Source organism: Eimeria necatrix, genomic scaffold, assembly GCF_000499385.1.
Source record: "Eimeria necatrix Houghton genomic scaffold, Enh_scaff14, whole genome shotgun sequence".
Taxonomy (NCBI): domain Eukaryota; phylum Apicomplexa; class Conoidasida; order Eucoccidiorida; family Eimeriidae; genus Eimeria; species Eimeria necatrix.
The window spans coordinates 68,592-89,906 of record NW_013652137.1 but is presented as its reverse complement, the minus strand read 5'-3'; the positions used below and the strand labels follow the sequence as shown (position 1 = coordinate 89,906).

The 21,315-nt window shown below is 53.3% G+C and overlaps 4 protein-coding genes across 4 annotated transcripts; 2 read left to right on the top strand and 2 right to left on the bottom strand.

Moving 5' to 3' along the window:
* Nucleotides 1–23: 23 nt before the first annotated feature.
* ENH_00015590 (hypothetical protein, conserved) lies at nt 24–4,355 on the top strand (the record flags this gene model as incomplete). The annotated part of the gene is made up of 3 exons (XM_013579010.1): nt 24–2,300; nt 2,645–3,844; nt 3,942–4,355. 3 exons carry the CDS (start codon nt 24–26, stop codon nt 4,353–4,355), a joined length of 3,891 nt encoding a protein of 1,296 aa, XP_013434464.1.
* Nucleotides 4,356–5,647: 1,292 nt separating this feature from the next.
* On the bottom strand, nt 5,648–6,526 carry ENH_00015580 (hypothetical protein, conserved; the record flags this gene model as incomplete). Its single annotated transcript, XM_013579009.1, has 1 exon — nt 5,648–6,526. One exon carries the CDS (start codon nt 6,524–6,526, stop codon nt 5,648–5,650), a length of 879 nt encoding a protein of 292 aa, XP_013434463.1.
* Nucleotides 6,527–7,429: 903 nt separating this feature from the next.
* Nucleotides 7,430–11,565, top strand: ENH_00015570 (heat shock protein 70, putative; the record flags this gene model as incomplete). Its single annotated transcript, XM_013579008.1, has 7 exons — nt 7,430–7,575; nt 8,206–8,569; nt 8,802–8,940; nt 9,310–10,118; nt 10,385–10,741; nt 11,114–11,266; nt 11,497–11,565. 7 exons carry the CDS (start codon nt 7,430–7,432, stop codon nt 11,563–11,565), a joined length of 2,037 nt encoding a protein of 678 aa, XP_013434462.1.
* Nucleotides 11,566–14,155: 2,590 nt separating this feature from the next.
* Nucleotides 14,156–20,335, bottom strand: ENH_00015560 (hypothetical protein, conserved; the record flags this gene model as incomplete). Its single annotated transcript, XM_013579007.1, has 8 exons — nt 14,156–14,395; nt 15,049–15,191; nt 15,562–15,606; nt 16,261–16,513; nt 16,671–16,880; nt 17,092–17,213; nt 17,458–18,931; nt 19,937–20,335. The coding sequence occupies 8 exons, from the start codon at nt 20,333–20,335 to the stop codon at nt 14,156–14,158; spliced, it is 2,886 nt and encodes a 961-aa protein (XP_013434461.1).
* Between the last annotated feature and the right edge of the window lie 980 nt (nt 20,336–21,315).

The following is a 21,315-nucleotide window of genomic DNA, read 5'->3' as shown; positions in this document are numbered from 1 at the left end:
TCACATTTCTGGTGCCCAGCTCAATGACAGAGCGCGTTCACTACAATCTGCGAGGCCCTCCTTGGTTAGTGGCCCCACGAGTCTCGTTAGGAGCTCCCGCGACCTCCAGCAATGCATCTACTGCACCACATAAAAGGCGGAAGCGCCACCACCAGCAGCAGCAACTGCAGCAGCGGCAGCAGCAGCAACAACAGTGGCTGCTTCGAAAGGTGAGCTCTGCTACAGGCTCCTCTGAGATCACTGGGCGGCACTGCCCGTATAGCCTGAGGGGAACTAGACTTTGTCACTGCAGTTCTCGGCGCCTCGGGAAGACAGAGGACAAGCCGCCCGGTGGTGCTGCTGCTGATGCACGCAGCAGCAGCAGCAGCAGTACCAGTACCAGCAGCAACAGCTTACGCAGCAGGAGCGACAACATCACAATCAGCAGCAGAAGCAGCAGCCGGAGCCAGAGAGATAGCAGCGACAGCAGCAGCAGTAGTAGTAGTAGCAGCGCCAGCAAGAGCAGCAGCAGCAGGCGGAACCACGCGAATACCACAAACAGCAGCAGCGAGAGCAACAGCGTCGACAGCACAAAACACTGCAGCACTGCCGTCATCCGTAGGGCCAACAGCAACAACAGCAGCAACGGCAGCAGCACCAGCAGCCGCAATGCCTCTCCGACCTGTCCCTTGTGCAGAGGCTGCAGCATATTTCGTCATGGCTCACGTCTAGAGAGACGCGAGGCGCTGCTGCAGCTGCACGGCCTGGGAGCCTCGGGGGCCCCTGGCAACCTTTCCGCAGCTCCAGCTGCTGCAGATGCCGTGGGGGACAGCGCGCATGCCCTTTCCAAGCAGAAGCAGCAGCATCGCGTGGCCTGTAGCAGTAGCTCTAGCAGCCCATTAAAGCAGCTGCCGCAGCAGCAGCGAGCGTCAGAACAACGACGAGAGATCGAGGCTCTGAGGCGCTGCCTGCTGAGCGGACTTATGCGCAAGGAGAGACAGCGCTACCGGTGCCCCTTTTGCTGCTGGCAAGAGAACGAAGCAGCAACAGCGGCGGCCGCTGCAGCTGGTAGCGGCGGCAGCACCTGTAGCAGCAGCAGCCGTTGCTTCGTTCCACGCAGAGGCATGGAAAGCCAGGCCTTGAAAGTGCAGCAGCAGCTGCAGCAGCTGCAAGTAATTGATCTGGAAAGCCTCGATGCGGAACAGCAGCAGCTGTTCTTTTTAAAGAAGGAACCATCTCCGCACAGCAGCAGCAGCAAAAGCGGCAGCAGCACCTTAGACAGCAGCGGGACAGAAGCCCTACGTGTTGTTTGTGAGGGCTTCGACTGTCGCTCTCTCAGCAGCGACGCCAAATGGGTGGTGGCAGAGCTGGTGAAGGACGGCTGCTTTATCAACACGGCCCTGCAGGCAGTTGCTGCAGTGCAGCAGCAGCAGCAGCAGCCTACGGAACAAATGCAGGGACGAAGTCAAGGGCGGGAGGACTCGCGGCGCCAGCAGGAGCTGGCTGCGGCGAGAAATGCATTCGCTGCTGCATGCGCAGCAGCAGCGGCAGACATGGAGGCGGAGGCTGTGAGCCAGCAGCTGCTGGATTTGGGGGCACTGCGGGCGCGGGAAGAAGCGGACAGCAGGAGAGACAGAGAGGCTCAGCAGCAGCAGCAGCAGCTTTTCAGCAGCGCACAGCCTCTCTGGGAGCAGCACGGTTGCCTTTGCTCGTTTCTCGAAGCCGCAAACCCGCCTTTATTTGAAGCCCTCACTAACAGCAGCAGCAGAAGGAACGGCAGCAGCAACAAAAAATGCAGAGATGCAGCAGCGGCCCAGGGCCGCGTGCTGCTGCAACGGCTTTTCGATCTGCAGCAACAGCTTCTGCGGAACTACAGCTCTGCTGCTCCCCCTTTCATTTGCGGGGCTGACGAGGAGGCCTGGCGCCTTCTGAGGGCCTTACGGTCTGATGCCTGTGACAGAAAACTGTTAAACATTCACGACTGTCTTCTTTTGGCTTCGGCGGCCGCAGCTGCTGCAGCTGCGGCTGCAACAGCAGGCGGCGCCGCGGCGGCTGCAGCAGCTGCTGCACCAGCAGCACGCGGCAGGCGCGCGCGCACCAAAGCTCTGCCGCTGCTGCAGCACAGAGACCTGGAGGGGTCTCCAGATGCCCAGGGGCCTCAAGAAAGCCTTGAGCTCCAAGGGGAGTGGGAGCAGCAGCAGTGGCCCCTGAGCCAGCAACAGCAGGAGGCGCTGCTGCTGCTGCGGCAGCAGGCGTCAGTGCTGTCGGCTGCTGAGCTGCAGGTTGCTCTAGCTAAGGCGTACTTTGAGAACCAGGAGAAGGTGAGGTTGCTGCTGCTGCCTCTATTGCTGGTGGCTGCGCTGCCGCTGTACCTCAGCTGCAGCTTCTGATGCATGCTGCTGAATTGCTCTTTTTTCTCTAACGGCGCTTCCTAAATGCGCGCACTTCTCTGTCTCCGTGCCCGTGTCTCGCGGTTTGCCTGCTTTTGCGTGTATGCGTCTCTCGAGCTGTTCCCACCGCATTCGCTTCTGGCCTTACCGCCTCTGGCACCGCCTGCCCTTCCACCCTCAAGGGCAAAAAATGCGGCAGCTGCAGCAGCATCGACAGCAACAGCAGCAGGAGCAGCTGGGGAGCCAGTGGGTGTTTTGTGCTGCTTGTTGTTCAGGCCTTGGTCGAGTCCGCTTTCTTTTCTAATTTGGGGTCTCTTGCAGCGCCATCGTTACTGCTGCAGCAGCGGCAGGAGCTCCTGTTGCTGCTGGGCTGGTGGTTGCGCCTAAGTGCCTTTCTCTCCAACACGGCAGCGCAGCTGCAGCAGCTACTGCTGCTGCAGCAGGACACATTTGAAAACTCCCGCCGCCAAGCGAAGCATCAAGTGGGCGCTTCAGTCTCACCCGGCCAGCGGCGTGAATCGCAGCAGCAGCAGGTGGTCTCACTTGCTGATTTGATGCTGCGCCCACACCCAACTCGCGGGTCTTCTTTCGTACAGTTGCTGCTGCTGCATCCCAGAGACAGCACTGCTGCTGCGGCAGTGGCAGCTGCAGCAGAGGAGGCAGGGGCGCAGCTGGAATCTTCGCCGCAGTCTCAGCAGCACCCCGATAAGGCAACTGCAACAGCAGCAGCGCCTGCAGTAGCGGCAGCAATGGGAGCTGAAGAAATCGCAAGCGATGTGAAGGGGGCCTCAAGGAACAGTGAGAACAGAAGCAACAACAGCAGCAGCAGCACTACGCCGAGAAAAATGCAAATGAAGGAGGTCATCGACCTTTGCAGCAGCAGCAGCAGCACCAGCCCTAGTAGCTGCAGCCGCAGCAGCTGTGACGAGGTTCAGATCGACCGGTGCGTGTCTCGGCCTCTTAGGCCGCGCAGCACAGAGGAAACCCCGAAGCACCTGCATGCTGCCTCTCGCCGCCGTCTCCGCAGCAGCAACAGCAGCGACATTAAGAGCAGCAACTGCAGCAGTGGTGGCAGTGCCAGCAGGAGCAGATTGGAAGCTTTTGCGTGGTGTTTCCCTTGTTCGACAGCTGAACATTTGGCTGCTCGCCTCCTCAATGTTTCCTCCGACCCTTTCTTATTTTCGTCCCTGGACTGCTGTTGCTGTTGGGACGTCCGCCTGCCGGAGCACCCAGGACTGCGGGGCCTCCGCGCGGCCTGCAAGGCCCTTCTTCCCTGGCAGCTGCAGCAGCAGCAGCAGCAGCAGGAGCTATGTGCCTACGAGGTCTTGTCCCGCCTCTGGCGGCTTACTGCCGACCCGCTGGCTGGGCAGTGCTGTTCGCCTAGGGTGCGGCAGCAAGAGGAGCAAGTAGAGGCGTCGGGGTCACCTGGGGGCTCTCAAGGGGCCTCTGAGGAAAGTGGCTGTTGGACTACAGGGGTAAGGCCTGCTCGTAGCTGCTAGGCACTCGCGGGAATGCCGTCGAGGCGAGCCGCGATTGCTTTTTTGCTGCGATCCTTTGTGTCTACCTCTTCAGGAGCTCCCGTCCCTCGTTGCTGCGGGCCTGTGGCTACCAGCGCTAGCGTTTGTGGGGCCCAAACAGCAGCAGCAGCAGCAACAGCAGCAGAAACCAGAGCAGCAGCAGCGACTTAGAGACCGCACACTGTGGGGAAGGCGGCAGCTGGTGCACCTTGCCTCCCAGCTGCTGCCTCAGACCTCGAGTGCCGCTAGCAGCGCTCATGCTTCACCCGACAAACACCCGCACAGCAGCAACGGCAGTAACAGCAGCAGTAGTTGCCCCAGCAGCAGAAGCAGCAGCAGCGAGTCAGGTGAGAGCTTGTTTGTTTACCGGTGGCTCCGTGGCGCCATCAAGGCGGTGGAAGAGGCCACCGAAATCGCGTTTTTGTCGGAGGCCCCAAATGATGCCAATGAGGAACTCGTAATAGCCTAAAAGACCAAACGCACGTGCAAACAAGCATACGTGCAACCGAGCAAAATGCATGCAGACTTGACTGTGAAAGCAAAAGAGCCAAACACCAAAGGCAGCAAATCATGCAGCAGTAAGCCGCATCTACGCGGCAGCGAGCAGCGACCATGGCACCTTCTGTGTGTCTCAGCTCCCCAAACGTAGGAAGGCGCTGCTGCGCATGCCCAGGTGTAGGCCATTAGAGACCGCGGGGCTACTTGTATGTGGAGCCCCAGCGGCCTTGGCCTCCCGTGTTGCCTCGACGCTTTCGAGGACCTGCCTTGCTCCCAGGCCACTTTTTGGCCTCCTACGGGGGGCTTTCGGGTGTGCTTCGGCCCCCAGTGGGGCCCTGTGTGCCCAACCTTCGCAGCGAGTGGTAGTGGGTAGTTTGTGCCTGGCGGCGCCGCATTGTTTGCCAAATAACTGCCTCGACGAGAAGTCGAACTTCGTTCAATAACGAACTCCGTTTCTCTCTTTGCCGTCTCTTTCGGCTTTTGCCTCTCCGCCAGTTTTCGACTCTCTGTTTATTTCCTCCTCAACGCCCGCTCGCAGCCTCTCTGACTCCGTTTCTCATCGCACAGATCCTATTATAGTTCTTTGCAGGCTTTACTGTTCCATTTTATACCGGCTGGTCTGCGCCCATTGCCTATCTGTTTGCTGCATTCTGTTTCTCCAACTTATTTGCTGCGTCCGCCCCTCCCCGTTGTCTGTGCGTTACCTTTGTTCTCCCGTTGACTTTTTGGACATCTTCTACCTTTCTCACTGCATACTAATCCCCCATTTTACAACTGACTAAAATGAATTGGCACTCTGTCTCGCGGCCTGCTCCTGTCTTTTTCACTCTGTGCGATTTGCTGCTTCTGTAACTCTGTTTCTGCGCCTCTGTGTCAAGGACAAATCTAAAGAGCATTGTTGTATAGCAAACAAATGGCCACGAGGGCCCGCGGGGACTGATTATGGGCCCCACCGCAGTCTCATTACCCTTGCCCCTGTCCACTTCTGTGTTGTTTTATTTGCTTGTTTCTCGTGCTGCATCTGTGCTGGTGCAACAGCTGCGCTGCCGCAGCACCTACGCTGCTACTGCAGGTACGCTGCTGCTGTGGCTATGCTGCTGCTGCAGAGCCGCCGATGCAGCTGTGATGCTGCTGCTGCAGCTGTGGAGCCGCTGCAGCAGTGCTGCTAATGCCGCTATGCTGCCGCTGCTGTAGCGACACAGCTGCTGCTGTAGGCGTGTTCCCCGTTCGCCTTGTATGCTGTTATCCCTCGCCCGGCGTCTCCTAGCGTTGGAAGAGACGATTGCACTTTATGCACTGGTGTCTTGTCTTGTAATTGAGGGCCCCACACTTCCAGCAGCTCCAGTACAGGTGAGGGTGAGTCTTGGGGGTCACCCGGGTGCCCCTGTCCCCCTGCGATCCCCCACCGACACTCAGCATGGTCCCCCCAGGGCCTCCCGCAGCCGTTGCTGCTGCTGCTGCTGCCGATACTGCAGCAGCAGCAGCAGCAGGCATGGAATCCCCCTCCGGTACAAAGGTATAGTTGCCACAAGATAGCCCAAATGCCTTCCTGTAGTTCTGCAAGTCAAAAACGGAGCCCTGCAGACTGTGAGGGGCCCCCAGGGGGCCCCCAATACCGCCGCAACTACCGCCGCCCGCCTCAGAAGTAAACGTCCTGCTAGCTTTGTCAAATATGACGATCTTGTCGTCTGACTGGGAGTCGCCTGTCGCTGCCCCTGCTGCTGCCCTTGCAGCAACTGCTGCAGCAGCAGCAGACGGAGCGGCGGCGCTGTGATCCGGCGAAGTCGACTTGTGTTTCCCCTTTTTCTTATGTTTACTTTTGTGTTTTTTTTTGCCTTTTTTTTTGCTCCTCCTGTGCCCGTCGCTTGAGGACGAGTCACTTGAACTAGGGGACAAAGAGCGGGATCGGCTGCGTCTCTTCTTTCTCTTCTTCTTCTTCCTCTCACTGGACGAGTCAGACGAACTGTCTGAGGAAGCCTCCCTTGGGAGATTTTCTAGGGCCTCGAGCAAAAAGGGCTCCAAAGGGCGTGGCATTGGTGTGTACTCAGGGGACCCACGGCGGATGTGGATGGGCAAGTCATCCTCTCCAAAGTTCTGCAGGGCCTCCCGGGGTCCCCTCCATCCTTTCCGCCGCCGGACCATTGGTCAACACCCCTGGACGATACGTGACACCGGAGGAAGGCCCAGAGACAACGCAGATATATGGGGGTCCGCAGGGGACCCCCGGGGGCCCCTCAGAATGTATGGGACAGAGGATCCCCCAACACGCAGAGCCCAGACGATGAGCAGGGCCAGCAGCCTAACACCTGGGAGACAAAGATGAAAAAGACCTGCCAGGTAAAGTTGATGCAGAGGATGAGCCAAAAAAGCGAAATGGGGCCCCTGTGCACCCTCTGTGTACAATTACGGATACCGTCGAGGGCCTCGTTCAATCAGAACCATTCACCCGTGTCAACCTGTTTGCAAATTCTCTAAAAAAGCAAGATATAGAGAAATACGGCAAAAATAGGCGCGAGGGCCCCCAGAGTCTTGCAGGGGCCCCCTGACCGCCAAGCGGCCGGGTACACGATCACGGGCGTTCAGTAGATACTTCTTGCCCTCAGTAAATGAGTGAGACAACAGATGAGGCTGAACACACTTTTGTCAAAAAAATATAAAGAAAGGGAAAGAACAAGCAGCGAAACGTCTCACTTTGGTGCGGTCTGTGGGGCTGCTGGGCAGCTACGCTTGGGTCTGCCGCGAGTGGGGAGGGTCTGCCGTGAGCTCTCTTTCTCAATACCTCGATTCATTCTCGCCGTCAAAAACATGGGAAACAGGATAAAATTGTTTTATTGCTATATGTAAGCTGGAAAGCCCTTAAATAGATTGGCGAAGGTCTCAGAAGCTGTGAGACCCTGCGTGCTCTCCAGGCTGCGTGCAACGGAGCCTAGCGTAACCAAAGGGGGTAGCGTGTTGTCGGGAACTCCGACTTTTCTTGGTTTTCTGCATTGCTATTCAGTTGCTTCTAGTTTACTTAATTATATTTCGTGGTGTTTCCTCCAAAAAATGCGGGGAGCAGTGGCACTCTCTGCCGCCAGGGCGCTGTGGGCGCGCAGCCGTGCCCCCGCAGGCCTCGCGGGCGCCCTAAGGAACAACGGGGTTTTTTCAGGTGTACGTACGGCGGCGGTTGGCACTCTGTCTTCGTTAGCAAGGTGAGGAACCTTCGCGATCTACCAGAGGCGGGGGCTTCCAAGAGCAGCAGCAAGCCCCTTACACTCGACACTGTTGCAGCGTCGGCATGCGGTGGCTGTAGCGTTCACTAGCGCAGAAATTTCGCGCATACGCTAATTAAATATGCATGGCTTAGGGATTGGTTAGTCTTGCACGCTTGTGCATCCGCGTCGTCGCACGGCTGGTGCTGGTGGCGATGCCGCGTCTCTGCTTTTTTGGCTCCGTCTGCCGGCCGTTTTGTAGTGTGTTGTTTCATTTTGGCGTGTGTTGTTTTTGTGTTGCTGTGATTATGCTTGAGGCCCAGAGTCTAGTGTTGCAGAGCGGAGTTGCATCTGTGTACCCGGTGTGTGTTCTAGTGGGTGTGCCGCTGTCTGTGTGTGTGGCAGTTTGCCTTCGTGCTGCCCTCGCTGCTGCTGTGTGTGCTGCTCTGGGCCTTTCCTGACTTCAAACTGCTCTCACGGCGCTGCGCTGCGATCTGCATCGTAGCCCCATTGCGGCAGCAGCTGCCTTTCTCCAGTGCCTAACTAATCTGCACATTCCCTTGATCAAGCCAGCAGACTGCGAGCAGTGGGATAGTAATTTAGATTTTCTTTCCCTTGTGTTCTCCGCAGCCGGCGTGGCTTCAGCGGGGTACGGGGGGATGTTGTGGGTATCGACTTGGGCACAACAAACAGCTGCGTGGCAGTGATGGAGGGCTCTCAGCCGAAGGTGCTGGAGAACTCCGAGGGCATGAGGACAACTCCGTCGGTGGTGGCCTTCACAAAGGACGGCCAGAGACTGGTGGGTGTAGTGGCGAAGCGGCAGGCCATCACCAACCCTGAAAATACCTTTTTCAGCACTAAGAGGCTCATCGGGAGGTCTTTCGACGAGGAGGCAATCGCAAAGGAGAGAAAGATTCTCCCTTATAAAGTCATCAGGGCAGACAATGGCGACGCCTGGGTTGAAGGTTGGGGCAAGAAGTACTCCCCCTCACAGGTGAGGCAACATGCTCAAGAGTTTAGGGTGTATGGTCTGGGACTAGAGGGTAGGGTTTGGGCCTGGGGGATAGGGCTTGGAGCATACAAGTTGGAGGACTGGCAAGAGCCGCTCAGTTAGGAGTGCAGTGGTGAGAGTCATTGGTTCTACTGCAGTTTCGCTGAGCTCGTGTCAGTGTGCTCTTTTTGCGTCTCCATTCCTTCTGCTATTTCTCTTGCTGCGCTTTCCCCAGATCGGCGCCTTTGTGCTGATGAAGATGAAGGAGACTGCTGAGTCCTATTTGGGGCGCGATGTGAACCAAGCAGTTATCACAGTTCCAGCGTACTTCAACGACTCACAGAGGCAGGCCACAAAAGACGCAGGGAAGATCGGTTCGTCTGCTGCAACGGGGACTTCCTTCAGCTGTTTCTAGTTGTTTTTGTCTACTTTGTTTATGCATTTGGCAGTCTCAGGGACGGGTTTTGCCGCTTGTTCCCTTTGTTGGAACGCGATTGTCTCTCGCTTGTGACTACCAGTGGCTGTGTTCTGGGCTTCACTTTTAGCCTCTTGCAGCTCAGTTGTTTTCTGTTTGAAGTGTGTGTGCTGTCTTTTTTTTCATTTTCTCCTTGTTTGTGTCACTTTGCCGGTTTTTGCTTCGCGTGTGCCTTTGTGATGCTTCCTGTGCCTGTGCCCGTTACCCTTGCGCCCTGTTGTTTCTGCCTCGTTCATCCCTTCGCTTCTGTGTATGTATTGGGCCTCAGCGGGTTTGGACGTCCTCCGCATAATTAACGAGCCCACTGCCGCCGCCCTGGCCTACGGTATGGAAAAAGAAGACGGGCGCACCATAGCTGTCTATGACTTGGGTGGCGGAACTTTCGACGTTTCAATCTTGGAGATACTGGGAGGAGTGTTTGAGGTGAAGGCGACCAATGGCAACACCAGCTTGGGAGGGGAGGATTTCGACCAGAAGGTGCTGCAGTTCCTGGTGAATGAGTTTAAGAAGAAAGAGGGCATTGATCTTAGCAAGGACAGGCTGGCTCTGCAGAGGCTACGCGAGGCTGCGGAAACGGCCAAAATCGAGCTGTCTTCGAAGCTTTCAACTGAGATCAACCTACCATTCATCACCGCCGACCAATCCGGTCCCAAACATCTGCAGGTCTCCCTCTCTCGTGCCCATCTCGAGGAGCTGGTGGGTGCACTCCTGCAACAAAGCATTGAGCCCTGCGAGAAATGCATAAGGGACGCAGGGGTGCAGAAGGCTGACCTGAGTGATGTCATTCTTGTGGGGGGAATGACCCGCATGCCCAAGGTTGCTGAGGTGGTGAAGAGCATTTTCCACAAGGAGCCCTCTAAGGGCGTCAACCCGGATGAAGCTGTGGCGGCCGGCGCCGCAATACAGGCGGGAGTCCTGAAGGGCGAGATCAAGGACCTGCTGTTGCTCGATGTATGCCCTCTCTCTCTCGGCATTGAGACGCTCGGAGGCGTCTTCACGAGACTCATCAACCGCAACACCACCATTCCCACCAAAAAGAGCCAGATTTTCTCTACTGCCGCGGACAACCAAACACAAGTTAGTAATTTAATGTGCTGCTACCGCTTTTAATTTTGTGGTAGGGCTTGCTGTTGTTGGACATTGTGACTGTTTGTGCCTTACTTGTTCTGCTGCAGCTTCTGGTTGTTGCTGCTGCTGTTGCGCGTAATTGTGCTGCAAGCGCTCTGGTTTCTGCTACTTCTTCGTCAGCCGCCTACAGTGCGTAGCATTGCCTGCTGCTGCCAGCGCTTAGCCCGCTTGTGCTGCAGTATCTATTCCTTGCACTGATACTGCTTTTGCCGCAGGTGGGCATCAAGGTGTATCAGGGCGAGCGTGAAATGGCCTCTGCGAACAAGCTGCTGGGTCAGTTCGATTTAGTGGGAATTCCTCCAGCTCCTCGCGGTGTCCCCCAGATTGAGGTTACCTTCGACGTGGACGCAAACGGCATTATGAACATCAGTGCAGTAGACAAGTCAACAGGCAAGCGGCAGCAGATTACTATTCAGAGCAGTGGAGGACTCAGCGAGGCACAGATTAAGCAGATGGTGGAAGACGCGGAGAGGTTCAAAGACGAAGACCAGAGGCAGAAGGACTTAGTTGCCGCCAAGAATGAAGCGGAGACGCTCGTCTACTCCGTGGAGAAGCAGATCAGTGACCTGAAAGTACGCACACGAGATGTCACTGCAGAAATGAGGCATCACCCACTGACGCAGAACCTGAATACGGATGCCAATATAGACGAATTTGGAACGAAATACCCTAGTGCCACGGGGAGGCCAAGGAGAGAAGGAATAACAATTTTCGTTCTGCTCCCGGGTTTTGCTCCCGTTGTTTTGCCGCCTGTTTTTTGTTGATTGACAATGTCTGTGCCGCGTTTTTTCGTTTGTTAATTCTCGCCCTACGTGTTTGCGCTCTTGACAAGTTATCGTGTAGACAGTGAACTGTTCTTCTTCATTATTCTTAGTCATATGCTTGGAAGGCTTAGTTTCGTTTCAATGTATTCTCCCCACACCGTCTGTTGAATGTGCTGACAGGACAAAATATCTGCTGAGGACAAAACCGATCTAGAGAGTCGCATTCAGGAGTTGCGCTCAGCTCTAGTCGAGGGCGAGCTGGAGACAATTCGCTCTCGCGTAAAGGCTCTACAGGAACTCTCGTGGAAAGTCTCACAGCAAGCCTACAGCCAGGTATCACGCCTCTCTTGTCATGCCTTCATTCTAAGCTGTAGCTCATAGTCTAGGCTTATTGCTTTTCGTGAACTAAAGCGTGCGCATGGACGAATGTACAAGTTTTTAAAGAACCTGCAGGCATTCAATTAGTCGCAGCGAACGGGTGTGGAATGCAGAGCCACCGCTGCAGCATGAGTTGCTGCAGCGGTCCAACTGTTTTTGCTTTGGTTTGCTTGTATTTTTGTCAGAGCAACAGCACATCTGCTGACGGCGACAGCAGCAGCACGAGCAGCGGTGACAGCAGCAGCAAGCCGTGAGACTGGCAACAGAAACGGCTTCCACTGCTGCAGCGATGGTTGAAGGAATGAACATCTAAAGATTGGGTGGGAGGCAGATCGCTGTCACCCGGCCTCAGCTTCCAAATCGGGACATCTATTAATCCGAGTTTCCTAGTTGGGCATTCAGCAAAAAGCAGCAGATTTTGTTTTTCTCTCATTCGATCTCCTGCCTCAGCGTGCGCTATCGCTGGTTCCGCTTGCCTCTGATATCTCATGGCCGCGCCGTGGCCCGCCACTGCTGTCTGCATTTGTCTTTGTTGTCGTCGTTTCGCTGTCCATCTCTTTGTCTTTATCATTCTGGGGCTTTTGTTGTCTACGGCGTTTCTGTTGGGAGCTGAAGGAGGCGTACAAAAATAGGAGAAAGAAATGAGACGAAAATGAACACAACGCGCTTGCTTATGAATGCACAGCCAGCCAGACAAGCAAGACGCCCACAGAATGCGCCAGTAGTGAACCGAGCCCGTTGTTACGGAATTTGCGGTAGCTGCAGCAGGAGTAGCTGCTGCTGCAGCAGTTGCTGTTGACGGGAGGGTTGGTGGTAGTTGGCAAGAGAGTCTGCCTTTACTTGTGAAGACCGTGTCGGCGGTTGATGCCGTTTTTCGCATATGGTTTTCTTTTGACAAATGCAAAATTAGTTAGACCCAAATGTACTGTTTTTATTTAAACAATACTGAGTAGCGAGCCGTCGTGAGCCCCAACGACCCAGTAGCTAATGGCAGCCGGATTTAGATTTTAGACGCGGAAGATGATCAGAGAGAGTTGACTGGTACTAAGCGGAAGCAACGCGCTATTGAGGAGGCAGTTGCTTTAGCAGTGCTGTGTACACTACGAAGACTTCCCTCGAGGTCATTTACTTCGAGGTAACACTCTGAGCTGCCCGAGTAGTCTACCTTCAGTATGGCGACACCGAGCCCTACCAGTGATGTGTCCTGCTCCACTCGGCGTTCCGGGGTAGGATACGAACAGCAGTACCGGATGAAAAAGAGCTGAGGAGTACACTGTCATTTGCAGAGGGTTCCAAATGCGCCCTGGAGTGCTTCTCTGCAGCTAGAACTAACCGCGTCCTGTTATCTCTGTCTTATATTCAATAAGCGTCTGAGGCTTAAAACTGAGAGGGAAGGGAACGAACAACTGTATACCTATTAGTTAAAGGACCATGCGTTTTTTGCGGACTACGGATATAAAGTGGAAGCCCGCAGAGAGAAAGCAGCAGGCATACCATAGGATCAGCGTGGTCAGCTAAATTGTTGCGGTGAACAGCCCGGGAAGCTGCCTGCTGTGTTGAGACTTGCCATGCTAAGTGTTCTTTCCCTAGTCCCAGATTACAAAACACGCAAATTGTTTTGACGGTTGGTTTGGATCTAAGTGCCTTGCAATCGTCTTCCGCATGGTAGGCTAAGCAAGGACTGGTTCACAAAGTTTCACGCTGAGGTGCAAGCAAAGGCAGGGGACCACAAGGAAGACAAATGCTGCCCTCGCATCGGAGCCACGAATTTCCAAAATACCAGCATAGGGAAAGAATAATAGAGCGACACGCAACACAGAGACACAAGTGAGAAAGCCATGTCAAACAAAGAAGCACTGGAGACGTGCTTGGCATGCAACGAGCTTGTGACTGCATAGTTGATAAAACGATGGAGGCAAACAGAACGGACAATCAGGAGAGGCCCCCTAACACTGAAAATGCACTGTTTTGCTCCCCCCTTTCGCTGCGCATCTGCAGGCTTAACATTTCCTGCGAATACACTACAAAAACCGTCCCCACCTTCCCCGCTTTGAGCCCTACTCGGAATATTTCTACAAGTGTGGCCAACTGCCGTGTAGGCGCAGCTTCCTGCTGCCGGGGTGTACTATGCGCACAACCCGAGTGCGATCTCTCTCCTGAGAGCCTTTCGGGAAGAAAGGCGGGGAGCAGGTAACGCACAACTACTAATCATTTAGCTGTCGAATACAAATACATACATTTCATGATGTGACTGTGTCGTCTCCATGCCGCTGTGCAAAAGCCTACAGCTCACTGCACATGCATGAGGATACAAGTTCTACGTTTTTCCTTAATTGCGTTTGGGTGTTCTGCACTTGTATTTTGAGGAACGCACTTCCAAACTCCTGAACGAATGTGTATCAATGCTGATTAGATGAAGTGTGAATGCATGCGCATGGATCGGTAAATGTGTATGAAAGGGGATGCGCATTGGTATGCTCGTATATTTTTGCCTGGAAATTAATATGGAATTGTGCCGGTGCACTGATATTCATGTATATGTAGGCTTATGGACATGTATACGGTACATATATATAAAGTGCATGCACACTTGCTTGGAGCGCCCCACATATGCGAACAAGCCCATTAATCTGCTCTTCTCTGGGCAGTATCATTGGTGCTTTCCCTTTCGCCCTGATTCGCATCGCCTGGGTGACCTCTTGTAGCTCTTCAGAAAACTCGGGCGGCGATGCAGCTCGCCAGTCTTCGGTCTTATCTCCCTTTCTACGTTTGTTTGGAGAGCAAAGCGACAGCGAGGGGCAAAATGAGCAAGACAAAAATGGCAGCATTATCACGAGATTCTCCTCAGGCCCACATCGAGCTGGACTCGACGACGGGCTGCTCTCTGTCCTTGGCGGTGGCACTGGAATCCTCCCCTGTTTGATCGAACACCTCTGGGGCCCTTTCTGCCTTCAGAAGATGTTGCTTGTCTTCGCGTGGCTCCTCTTCCAGCATCTTGTTGTCTTTCTGCATGCGCCAAAGTATGAAGAACAGCAGGCCCAGGAGCACTGCACACAGCTGGCCGATAAAACGCAGCATTGCAGCCTGAGCGGAAAACACACAAATACAGCTGCACACAGATACACAAAGGAGTAGTAGTCTCGCACAGGGAGACAAGGTAGACCCACTGGCAATGCAAGGACAGAAGCAAAAAACTACTTTGCAGAGATAGTGCTTGAAAGCTAGAATGACACAACGGCTCATCCAAATTTCATCCACGCCACTTAGCACGCAAGTTGACGAAGACGAAGATAGTGATGACGAAAAATGACGCCCTCTTAGAGCTACATCTTAAAAGTGTGAGGGGGTTTGCCAGCATAAAAACGAGCACCAAAACGAAACGCGAAGACTGCCCCCAAAAAAGAAAGAATAAGCATAAGCGCAGGTAAAACAGTCACAGAGATCAATACCGTGCATACAGATCAGGGCAAAAAAATTGAGCAGCTGGGCCTTCAGGACAATACAAGCTACAAGAACAAACAGGACTGGGACACCTGTGTGCTTGTTGGTGTCTTTCAGGACAATACAAGCAACAGACACAAAAAAGGCAGCGACACCTGCGTGCTTTTTGGTGCCTTGCCGTATCCATCTACAGATCCTGCCCTCTGCATTTAGCTTGGTACTGCCTGTCTCTCGTTACGTGTATCTGCTAGTTCCATGCATTTTTTTCAGTTCCTGTTTTCTGTGCTTTATCTCACATTCCAAACTGCATCTACGCCTTCGTAGCAGCCAAAGTAAGTAGTTTGTATCATCCCTTCTCTCACAAAGGAACAGCTCATAGCGTCCGAGAGATTTTTCAGCACCTTCTGCATGAGGGCAAAAAGTGCGTTGATGTAGTCGACTTCGAATGAACAGGCAGAGAAAGACAGCAAGCAAAGTGATACAGCCATGAGCCCCTTACCTTCAACCCTACGGCCTGTGCACTCAACGCTGAAGGAAAGCCCGGTGCTGAAGCTCTCAAGCTTCAGGCATGCACATGCGGTAGTATACGTAACATTCCAGTAGCTACGGAGCAGGAGAAACTGTTGGGTTGTGCGCAGAGCAACGCAGGTTGTTGAACGCAGAGACCGAAGAAGAGAGAGAGGCAGGAACGAGGCACTGAAACATACAGAGAGTTAGAAGCAATAGATTGGCACACGCGATGAAAACATGGTGGCACGCAAAGCCGCGAGATGGGAGCTGGTCAATGGAGTAAAGGACAAGATGCTTACTAGTGTGTGAGGAAGCGAACTGCATCGTCTGATTGAAAGAACGGCCTGACAAGACAATAATTGAGTCGCAGTGCAACTGTTTCTATGAACCTACCGAGCTGTACCTCTGTGCAACTGTGGTGTCTTCGTCTCTTTATGGGTGTGCGGATGTCCGAAGCTGTTTGTTAATGCATGCATATCTGTGACTATGCCTGCTTTTCATCGCTGTCACTGTTGGTCAGCTTTTGTGTCTGCCTGCGTGTCCGCTCGTCACTTATTGTATTTAGCTATTTGGCTGCCTCGATTCGTCCGGCATCCCACAGGGAACACACAACCTGGGAACCTTACTCCTTCAACCCCCTGTTACCAGTGTCATTGTTGCTGCTGCTCATGGTGCTTCTGTCACCGATGCTGCTGCTACTGATGCTGCTTGTGCTGCTGCGGAAGCTTTTGCTTTTGTGTTGTTGCTCGTGCTCTCGCTGTTTGCGCAGCCGTCTATGATGCTGCTGCCTTCTTTGCTGTTTTTTTCTGCTGGTTGTCCCGCTGCGCTTCCAACAGTATCTGTTGCTGATGCTGCTGCTGTCTTTTGCACACTTTGCATGAGAAGAGTTGCTGGCCGAGTGCAGTTGGTCTTTGTGCGTCTTTATTTGATACGACGTACGTGCAGTTGCCCGTGCGGAGGCTGCTATGATGAGAGAGGCTGTGCTGCGTTTTACTTACTAGAGACGGTAAGGTAGTACGCAGATTGCTCGATAATATTCCAGGAGCCGAGTTTGGGCTGGCCGAACATCTCGTTGCCCGTGCAGTTGCCGCGCTTGGCTTGCCCGTCGCTTGAGTATCGGTAGCAGGGCATAATTTCGTCTAATAGCTGCAGCTTTTGTTTACACAGCAGCACGGCATTGCGCATCTGCTGCGCATACGCAGCTGACTTTTTTAGGTAGTCCTTATCCTTCGCTGCAAGTAGCTCCGATTGCTGCAGATCCAAAACATAAAACGTAAACGCCCCAGGCCCTAGCTAAGTGCTGAGGAGGAATTTCTTGTGTGTTTGATTCGTGTCTGTTGAAAAATCCTCTGCTTAGGTCTTGTCACCTAGCTTTCTCTGCTTTTTGCGGGAGTGGCACGAGCTTCACCTTTTTCGCTTGTATTTCTTTTACCCATTTCTTGAAGCTTTCATCGTTTTCATCAGGGTACTGCGCAGTGATGGTCAGCGTAGTGCTCAGTTGTTTATAGCCTTCCAACGCTGCGGGGGCCAACATGGCACTGATGTCCGCCAAGCCGTACACTTTCTGTTGAACTCCCTTGAGATTAGTTATTGTGCGTGTACTTATATTAACTCCGCTCTGACAAGCATATACAGGCCCTCACAAAGCCTCAGGCTTTACGATTTAGCGATCAAGAGGCTGCAGGAAAGGTGAATATACGTCTCGGTCCTCAAGAAGCAATCATGAAAAGTGCTAAATCCTGGCAGACCCACGAATACTCAGAACGCAAACTAGCTGTAGTGGCAGCAAACAGAAGCGAATGCAGCAGCCCTGGTAAAAAAATGCCCACGCTGAGGACTTCTGGAAATGTGTCAAGCAGAGGCTTCAAGTTGGGATCCTTCTCCATGAGATCCGTATCATAAACGACCAAATAGCCGAACTCGTTAACCCACTTCTGGATCTGCTCAATTTCTGCGGCAAACACAACCAAAACTAAACCAAAGCCTTTTGCTCTGAAAAGCATGCTGAGTTTGAAATGCAGAGAGCAAAATCTTAAGAGTCTTGACCTTATAAATTAAGCTCCGAACCACGGCCTGAAGGTGTAAACTAGCATCGGCTGCTGACTAAAGGCACTTCTGCCTTCGCTTTTCGATTGTAGATCCTATGCCAATGTGCTCGCGCATCGACTTTCGAGCAGATATTGGTTCCTGCTCACGGGTGACGACTTCGAATGTTTGGTATCGTGGTAGGGCGTTGATGAGGGCCTGGTGGGAGTTATTTAGCTGGACCTGAGCTTCAGTGATCAGAAACTCTTGACCTGCTGCTTCAAGAAAGTTATAGTTCTCGTGACTGGCGCACTCCTTGATGATGGAGCCAGACTCGCCTACGACGGAGACCGAGAAGCGGTCTATCTCGCTCTTGTCTGCGCTGTGTGTCTCTTCGTCATACACACCGTGCCTTCCATCTTCACTCCACAGAGTTTTTGACCCCACACTGCACAGCGGCGCCCCCACGGAATAAGCGACAAAGAGGGCTCCGGTAGTGATGAGCCCAAGCGAAACAAACAGCAGGATGATACCCCAGGAGAGGCCGCTTGCGGTAGCGCTCCGACGGCCGTGAGTGGTGAAAAAGAAAGCCAGAGCCACAACTGCGCAAACGATGCCGATAAGCAGCATCGCCGCTTCTGTCCAGATCAAAAACGGGACCAATGCAGCCACAGGAGAAGCGACGTCACAGACGTCCACGGCCACCTGCTGCATATGCGAGGTGCCTGACTCGAGGCCCTGCAGGTCCACGGCTTTTGTGAGGTCCAGGGATGGCAGGGGAGCTGCTGCCAGGGCTGAATCGACAGCGCTAGTGAGGCTATTTACGCCGGAGACAAATGGGTCATAAAAGTTGTTGCCATATTTGCTGACGGCTTCAGCAAAGAGGCTCTTCATGTAATGTTTCTGTGCTGCACTTTGAAAGCTTGTTATGTTGAACTGGAAGGCGGAGTTCGACTCATCAATTACCTCCAGTTTGTCCTCCACAGTGTCTTCTGTTCCCAGTTTTCCTTTGATTAGGGTTGCCAGGTTGTATTTGCTATCCGCTGACAGCAGCTGCTTCACGCCCTCCGCTGCCGCCCACAGAGATCGGACACCCAGGAATGAGCCCTTGCCTGCTAATAGAATTTTGGCCAGAAGGGGCGTGGAGCCGTCGCCACTGCTTTTACCCTCCCCTTGTAGTTCCGGGTCTCCCCACTCGGCGGTTTCCACAAGTTCCAGGGCAGAGCAGCTGGAAGCTCCCATGGCGTTAATGGATTCATGCACGGCCATTTGGCCGTGGATGAGCATGTACACTGAACAGGTGGCAAGAATGACCCCCAATATGAGGACCACGAGGCTGTGACCAGCCTTGAAGGTGATATGCTTGCGGGGCCAGCAGCAGCACACCCAGCGGCAGCGTGCGCAACAGCTTTGTGGGACAAAGAGCAGCAACCAAAGTAGCAGCACTAGCACGCCAATCAAAACACAGCTGAAGGGTAACGGCCTGAAGAATATGGCCCACACAGCAGCAGCAATGTCTTCTGAGTCGTTTGAGTCTAAGGCCTCCTGAAAATCCTCCAGTTCCTCTTCATCAAGTGCTTCGTCCATGTCCTTTCGCTGCTGCAGCCGACGCACCATTACGTCTTCAGACAACCCACTTGAGATCTGCGCAACATGGACAAAAACATATACGCAAGACAACAAGCACACGCACCCACATGCACAAACATAAAGACGTTTGCAGACACACAGAGTGCTCCACCCACGCAAAAACACCCACAACCACAACCTTCCCCAACACACCCCCTCCTCGCCACACACACATACACATGCACACACGCACATATATACACAAACAAACACACACACATATATATATATATACAAACAAACAAACAAACAAACGCACACACACACACACACTCACACACACACACACACACACACACACACACACACACACACACACACACACACACACACACACACACACACGCACACGCACACAAACACATACACATACGCACATACACACTATCTGACTCCTTCGTGATTTTCGTCCTAAATGCTCCTCTTTTGGAGTGAAGGCACAGTTAGAGAAGCAGGTAACAGTAATGTAACAGGAGTGAACAATCGTCCCAGGAGCCGGGTTTGTTCGGTCAACGCAAGTAAACACATGAACGCACGCGTAGTACATCGCTCCGCCGTGATAAACATGCTTTTCTCCTGAAGGCAGTAGTCACCGCCTCGCTTGTGGCACGGGAAATTATGTATTTTTCAAGCACATTGGGACATTTACTTCAGTAAATTTGTGTTCATGCATGGATGTAGGTGATTCTTCAAGTGCAGGCGTGCACACGTATTCACACACGTGTAAAAGCCCCAAAAAGTGTAGGCGTGTGGGCATGCAAACGAACATACCTGTTGAAATCATAGAAGCCTGTTGGAAGACATGAAACTACAAATATGCTTATGTACGCCTTCTAAAAATACTCACGCAGCTCAAGATAACTGTGGAACAAGAAAGTAGATACAGATACACTGAGAATGCAGCGTCACATGCAAAATCACTTAAACACCCACATTCATCCACAAGCAAGAACAGGAACACGCAACAGCGGCAGTGTCTCCCAGCTGAGCGCACTGGAGAGATGTTACAAAAGTCCTTACCGTATTCGTTTCCGGGTCCGTCCAGGGCTTGCAAATGCCTGTGGCCTTGTGCACTGCGAGAGCATCTTTGAAATCATCCGAGTACGGCAAGTGCAGAGACACCCCGGCAGCAGCGCGATCAAGGGCTTCTTTCACGTCAGCCATGGCCTCCGAAGTAGCGCTACTGCTGCTTGTGCTGTCGCCATCGCTAAGCTCTGCAGCGCTCACAGGCTCTGAGGAGACTTGAACCGATTGTGTGTGACGATGCCCATGCGCCCCGCCTGGGACGCTGAGGTTAGGGGCTTCATTGGACCTAAGGGCCTCTCCTGACAGGCAAACAAAGGTAGCTAGTACAAAAAGCAAGACAGAGAGGGCCGTAAGCCTTCGATGGCGAATGCGGGGTGGCGGTGAGGAACGCATGTTCTTTGAGGGATCGAGCGGCTGCAGGCGGTAGGGGTCCTGCTACTCAGGTCTCTTTGAAGTACGAAAATGAGAATAAAAAAAACAATTCGCTGGGAGTTACACTGAAAATAGCAAAGTGGAGGCAGTGTCACATTCCCCAAGCTTCAAATATACGCCTGCGAATACTACTTGCTGTGTGTGAGTGGCAGGGGGACTAGGAAGTAAATTTCAATGTAAAAGGGATAGAAATGAGCACCTGAAAGAATTAAATTGCTCTCAAAGAATACCAAAAACAAACATTGACGTAATAAACGCAAAAGCTGAGAAGAACTGGGGTAAAACAGAACAAACACAAGGGCAGTCGAAGGGTCCCCTCAAGCATCGGCGATTGTCTGCCACGCGGTGCGCGCAGGCTGTGCGCGGCTTGTGCGTTGAAGCAGTAACATTTATTTTCTGCCAAAACAAAGTAAATAAGGCTCTTTTTGAGTGCGGCTTCCTATAATCATGGCTTGTGTGAACCGTTGCTATTAGGCAGACACCTAGATGCGTTCCAGTCCTGGCTAGCCAGAGATGGAGCGCTCAGGACGGTGTCCACAGGACGAACTTTTCGCCGAATACAAACGAATTTTTAAATAGATTTGTTTTTTTGCGTTGGAATTGCTCCATCTGTTATATCCCACAACTCGTGGCAGGAGCAGTGGAGACACTGAAAGCAGACAAGACAAAATTACTAGGGACCCACGTGCGCCCACGCACACGATACTGTTTCCCTCGTTGATCTCCAGCTAGAGGCACGGTGGAGCAGTGCCCTGCCACCTGAGGCCTGATGTGCCTGAGAGAGCAATATGGCAGGAGGATAACTCCACACGGCAGATCCCCAGTTCCTCCGGAGGCGGAACTCTGCTATCATGGCAGATCAGAGGAACCAACTTCGCAGTCACGGGGTTTAGCCGTAGCTAGCCAGTAAAGTGCAGCGGATACAGGTGGGATGAGGTGCC